General features: G+C 44.9%; 1 protein-coding gene across 1 annotated transcript; it reads left to right on the top strand.

Moving 5' to 3' along the window:
• The first annotated feature begins 813 nt into the window (after window positions 1-813).
• On the top strand, window positions 814-5,682 carry wfikkn1 (WAP, follistatin/kazal, immunoglobulin, kunitz and netrin domain containing 1). The gene is made up of 2 exons (XM_016576092.1): window positions 814-1,262; window positions 4,153-5,682. The coding sequence occupies exons 1-2, from the start codon at window positions 867-869 to the stop codon at window positions 5,680-5,682; spliced, it is 1,926 nt and encodes a 641-aa protein (XP_016431578.1). The 5' UTR covers window positions 814-866.
• Window positions 5,683-6,206: the final 524 nt, after the last annotated feature.

Genomic DNA, 6,206 nt, shown 5'->3' with positions numbered 1-6,206 from the left:
CACACACACACACACACACACACACAGATTCGACAGCAGTCAGTGTGTTCTTTCTGACTCCCGGGTGACGCGCACTTGTTTTCATCGTGATTTACATGTAAAAACCAGGTTATATTTTTGTTGAACAGGTTATGGGAGGCTGTGTACAGTGCCTGTAAACACAAGAAGGGTCAACACAAAGCACAGATTATTTAAAAACCAATAAAATGGATTGGAAGTTTTATTTAGATTTAAGTGATACAGTAAAACATTAATACTGAATGAAGAGATTTTACTGTTATAAAAACAGTAAAAAAAAAAAAAAGAATAAAATATTAAGGTGTCAGAATGAATATGAAACAAGGCCAAAATTCGGGAAAAATTAAAAGTTGGTCAAAAAGTATAAAGTGACTATTTTTAAATGATATTTAGTATTGCTTTTGTGTATGAATGTGTTTTCTTTTTTCTCTTGTTTGTTACATGTGAACTTTTCTGTTGATGCTCTTTAATGTTCTGTTTGAACAATATCATTTCTGTTTCTTAAGAAAAAACATTCTACTGACATGCAGTGCTTCAGGTCAGACGCCTCGTGTTTTGTGTTCAGCGTGATTCTACAGCAGTGGTGATGCAGAAACTGAGCTTTCTGACAAACTCAATCAACAGAACCAGGCTAGTGAAGACCAGTCCTCATAAATCAGAGCTGAATGAATGAATGGAGTGTGTGGAAGCCGGGCTGTCATTCGTCTCACACGGAGGGCCGTGACCTGCTCTGTGAGCCGGTCAGAAGTCAGCGGAGAATGAAAGGCCTGGGGCTCCTCGCAGGACAAAGAGACGTGGTCAGATATTGAGCTCGACTTGCTTTCCCAGCGGGCTTTGCATACTAAAGCATGAGAGAGGAGCTTCATCGCTCTCCAGATCATGGGACAAAGGCCACAGCAGCTTTACTGAGGAAAAGCTCCTCCATGTCGACATCCGTCGTTCCCGCTGGATTTCATTCACAGAGATGGTGCAGGATCACACGGCTCGCGCTTCTTTCATCTCTTAACGACGTTTGTGCAGTTGCTTGTGTTCATAAACCCCCGGTTGAGCGCAGGACAGACCAGCGTCTGGACGTCTCACTCATGCGGCTCTCCGGATCTCCTCTCAGACTCCTCTGCTCGCTGCTCCTCATGCGGCTCTGGCCCGTCGCTGCGGATCATCCGGGAGTCTGTCCCAATCACCTGAACCTGAACCTGTGGGTGGATGCGCAGAGCACCTGTGAGAGGGAATGCCAGACCGACCAGGTGAACACACCCTCACTCAGTCACTGCCTCAGACTACATCAACAACATAGTTGTAGTAGAAATAGAGAGCACAAATTACAGTTCTTTTGAAAGACAAGCAGTTTCCTTGGACTTTCCTTTTTAGTAGCTAATTAGGTTTTCAGTGACCTGTGTCATGTTAAAGTAAATTTGTGTTCAATTTCTTTTTTTCTTTTTTTTTGAGTAGTTTTAATTTTGGGATATGAATATACAGTTACAAAAAATTTCAGTCAATGAGATTTATTATGTTTGTGAAAGAAGTCTCTTCTGCTTACAAAGGCTGCATTTATTTGATCAAAAATACAGTTAAACAGTGAAATATTATTATCCTTTAAAACAGCAGTTTTCTGTGTGAATATCTGTTAAACTGTAATTTATTCCTGTGATGCGCAGCTGTATTTTCAGCATCATTACTCCAGTCTTCAGTGTCACATGATCTTCAGAAATCATTCTAATATGCTGATTTGCTGCTCAAGAAACATTTCTGATTATTATCAATGGTGAAAACAGTTGTGCTGCTTCATGAAGTGTGGAAACCACAATACAGTGTCTGTTTGTCTGGATTCACAGATGAACAGAGAGTTTGAAGAACAGTATTTATTTAGATTTTTTCACAGCTGAGAGCTGCGGGGGTTTTGTAGCTGTTCTCCTGAATTCACACCCTGCAGTCTCAACCCTCGAACATGCTGCACTTTTACACGTAGATTCACACACAGACAGGAAGTCGCTTGCTATTTTGGCTCATTTTAAAATGAGGTTTGCAGTTTGAGACCATATGCTGAGTCTGTGTGTGTTTGTGTCGTTCATAGGATCGTTGTGAGGAATGTGTGTGTGATCACAGACCAGTATAACATACGTGTGGGTGTGTTGCATTTGAGAAGGGCTAAATCTGTCTGTGTGTTTGAAGCACTGTGAAAGCATGTCTGTACTAAACCAAATGCTGGTTGATTCCTTACTGGCTCTCCAGACGTTCCCTGTAGTGAGTACACATGGCCAGTTACAAGTACAGAACTCCAGTGCAGTGTTTGCAGTGTTACAGTGACCTCTATTGTTTATTTGTGTTATATTGAAGAATTTACAACACTCTGTCACAGTGATCCATCATGGCCACGAGTGACTCTTTCTGTCCTCCTCTATTTAATCAAAGCGATAGTTCACCCAGAAATGAAAACTATGTCATCAGTTACTCATTTTGCTGCAAACCCATGCGACTTTCATTCATCTTCAAAACAAAATGTATGATTTTATTTGTGTTATCATTGTGATCAAAAGATGACATGTTTCATTTTCGGGTGAACTAACCCTTCAGTGTCCCACACAAATACCAGCTCCACGCTCATCGCCGCTGTATGCAGCTGCAGCTCGGTAACTGCACAGAGTAACATTGTGTAGCTCACAACAGTGTGTGTGTGTGTGTTTCCATGAAATCAGTCAAGATATAATATCATATAGGCCTCAATAGGCATTCCATTAATCTATTTCTTTATTACACAACCCTTGGATGACTGGCATATAAAAAATTAATTGCATTGCAAAAAGCTAAAGTCTTGGTTTTATTTGTATAGTGCTTTCCACAATACACATTGTTTCAAAGCAGCTTTACAGAAAATCATGATGTTAATGTTTATAATATCATCTTCATGCATTTAAAGATTAGAGCCGGACGATAATATAGTTTACAACCAGATGAGATGCTATATATCATGCTATTGTCACACTTCTACTGTGGTAGAGCGAGGAACGAAGAAACGAGGTAGTTAACATAGAACAGTCTTTAATAATCCATAGGCGGAAACACAGGGGAGCCAGGAGACACACGTAGCACGTTAACACGTAGAACCGACAAATACAAACTGGATGGACTGGGGCTTTTAAACACAAGATAATTGGGAAGACACAGGTGAACAGAATGACTAATTAACTAAATTAGGACACACAGGAACAGAAACAGGGGCAAAACACGACACGGAACTGTCCAGGATCCTGACAGTATACCTGTCTGCCATTATCCGACCCATGCCTGTTTTATGACCACGTCTCTGTCTTCTCCTAATAAAAGCTTTGCATATGGATCCGCACGTCTCACGTCTTGTCAGCCCTGTAACAACAGCTATAAAGTTGCTACATAGTAAATATCACTTTATGTGAGTATGTATATGGGTGAAGTTGGATAAATTTGTACAAATAGCTGGTATTTTGATGGTCCACTTTAGACACACAGCTGACTGTAAGTAACTCTGCATGGTTATGACAAAAATAATATAATAACATAATTGGTGATTATTCCTTTGAAATTGTGATTATTAAATATGATTATCACAATACACACTGAATGTTTTGAATAGCTTTATACCATTGTTTGAAGCAACTGCATGCCATATTTTTATGTGAAAATAAACAAGCTGAAAACACTCTTCCTGAAAAAAACATGTATTGCTTTTCTAAAGCATTAAGCCTCAAATGTCAAATATACATGGGTTTGGTTTCTTCTTTAAATAAAAAAGTAAAAATATGCATGGTATTATAATGTTATACTAAAGCTAAAATTAAAACAACGGAGAAAACCGTTAAAATAACCTGTAGAAAGAAAGAAAAAAACACACAGAGAATAATGTAAGTGGACTTTTTGAGAGTATTAATAGACAGTGTGCTTAATATCTGCTATCACTTTATTTTGATGGTCCCCCAAGTTCATATCAACTTCTTCTGCTAAGCCTAATCCTAATACTCTAATGAGAGTTAGTTGACATATAGTTGCAAAGTTACTCATAGTTAGTAGAATGTCTACAGTGGACAATCAAAATAAAGTGTAACTAAATAGTTAACTGCGTGATTGTGGAAAACTAACACGTGTTTGTGTGTGTTTCTACAGGATTGCGCTGCCTTTGAGAAGTGCTGCACTAACGTGTGTGGCCTGCTGAGCTGCGTGGCGTCCCGCTTCTCTGACGGCTCCTCCGATGACGGTCAGTCGGGGGCGGGAGTTTCAGCGGGAGGCGTGGCCAGCTGCGAGGGGTTTGTGTGCAGCCAGCAGGGGGCGGTGTGTGACGTGTGGGAGGGGCAGCCGGTGTGTAAATGTCAGGACCGCTGCGAGAGCGAGCCCAGCTTCACCTGCGCCTCCGACGGCCTCACGTACTTCAACCGCTGCTACATGGATGCAGAGGCCTGCGTTCAGGGCGTCACGCTCACCGTGGTCACCTGTCGTTATCACCTGTCTGGCCCAAACGCCAGCCCTCTGCCGCAGGACACCACGGCTCAACCCACGTCTGCAGCCGCCGACGATTCCGAGCCCTTCCCGCCGACACTCTACTCCAACCCCCAGCAGCAGGTGATTTACCTGGGTGGAACGTCCAGCTTCCACTGTGACGTGATCGGACACCCGAAGCCGGACATCACCTGGGAGAAGCTGTCCGAGGGAGGAGAGCGAATCCTCATGCGGCCGGACCAGATGTACGGGAACGTCGTCATAACCAACATCGGTCAGCTGGTGGTGTATAACGCCCAGGTGTGGGACACGGGAATCTACACCTGCATCACGCGAAACACCGCAGGAGCGCTGCGGGCCGATTACCCGCTTTCCGTCGTGAGGCGCGACAGCGAGGACTTCTTCGACGACCCTGAGGCAGGTTTGCCGCTGGGACAGCCGTTCTCTCCAGCCGACTGCTGGGCCCCCGTGGAGCGGGGTGAGTGCGGCGAGCAGCGGGTGGACTGGTACTACGACGCGGCCCGGGGCGAGTGCCATGTGTTTGCGCACGGAGGCTGTGAGGGCGGCCGCAACCGCTTCGAGACGTACGAGGAGTGCCGGGTGTCGTGTCAGCGCGAGGGGCTGGGTGTGTGCTCGCTGCCGGCTGTGCAGGGCCCCTGTAAGCTCTGGGAGCCGCGCTGGGCCTACAACAGCCTCATGAAACAGTGCCTGGCCTTCGTCTACGGCGGCTGCCACGGCAACAAGAACAACTTCCGCACGCGTAAAGAATGCGAAGCCACCTGCCCGCAGCCCAAGCGGCGTCCGTGTAAAAACTGCCGGCCGAAAGGAAAGATCGTGGCGAGTCTTTGCCGCAGCGACTTTGCCATCGTGGGACGGCTCACAGAGCTAATCGAGGAGCTGGACTCGGGAATCGCACGGTTCCACCTGGAGCAGGTGCTGCGTGATGAGAAGATGGGCCTGCAGCTCTTTGAAACACAACACCTGGAGGTGCTGCTGGCGCGCATGGACTGGAGCTGCCCATGTCCCAACATCACGCAGCACCGTGAGCTCTCCCTGCTGGTGATGGGCGAGGTGCAGGACGGCACGGCCGTGATCCTGCCCCACAGTTACGTCAGACCCATATCTGACCGACGCCTCAAGAAGATCCACGAGGTTCTGGGCAAGAAGACTTGTGAGATGCTGCAGAGGTTCCAGGACTGAGCTGGCATGGATCTGGTGGTGTGGCATGACCCGGGTTCAGTGCGAGGACACATGCATATATTTTCACACACTACACAGGTGATCTTTAAGCCTGAGACAGCACTAGTTCTCACATATCATTCCTCATGTTCAGATCTGCCATGCTGATGATGCACATGCAAACAAGCAAAGTGTACAAAAAGTGTTGCAAACTCTCGTTGCATCAATGCGGCACATTTGAATGGTGCAGGAGGTGATTTTCAGTGAATAATTAATAATTCAGTGAATAAATTTAGTCTGTTCTTTACACATAACAAAATACAACTTCATATAACTTGTAATATAGGACATGACTATGGAGCGAGGCAATAGTATCGGTTATTCCTAAAGAGGGTAAAGGGAGTGTAGTGCATTTAGCAAAAGACTGGAAGATATAATACCAGAATTAGTGGATTTAGATAAGACAGGCTTTGTATGTGATAGACAGACACAAGATGATATTAGGTGGGTGCTGCATTTAAGTGATTATATCACTAAAGAAAATG

Source organism: Sinocyclocheilus rhinocerous, unplaced genomic scaffold, assembly GCF_001515625.1.
Source record: "Sinocyclocheilus rhinocerous isolate Xijiao unplaced genomic scaffold, SAMN03320098_v1.1 scaffold2309, whole genome shotgun sequence".
Lineage (NCBI taxonomy): Eukaryota > Metazoa > Chordata > Actinopteri > Cypriniformes > Cyprinidae > Sinocyclocheilus > Sinocyclocheilus rhinocerous.
The sequence above is the reverse complement of the archived record's forward strand: the minus strand, read 5'-3'. Positions and strand labels throughout refer to the sequence as shown.

Excerpts from the sequence above, each read along its gene's own strand:
- wfikkn1 (XM_016576092.1), top strand. The coding sequence starts at position 867 with ATGAGAGAGGAGCTTCATCGCTCTCCAGATCATGGGACAAAGGCCACA. Across the intron at positions 1,263-4,152 it reads GGGAATGCCAGACCGACCAG|GATTGCGCTGCCTTTGAGAA; the intron begins GTGAACACACCC and ends GTGTTTCTACAG.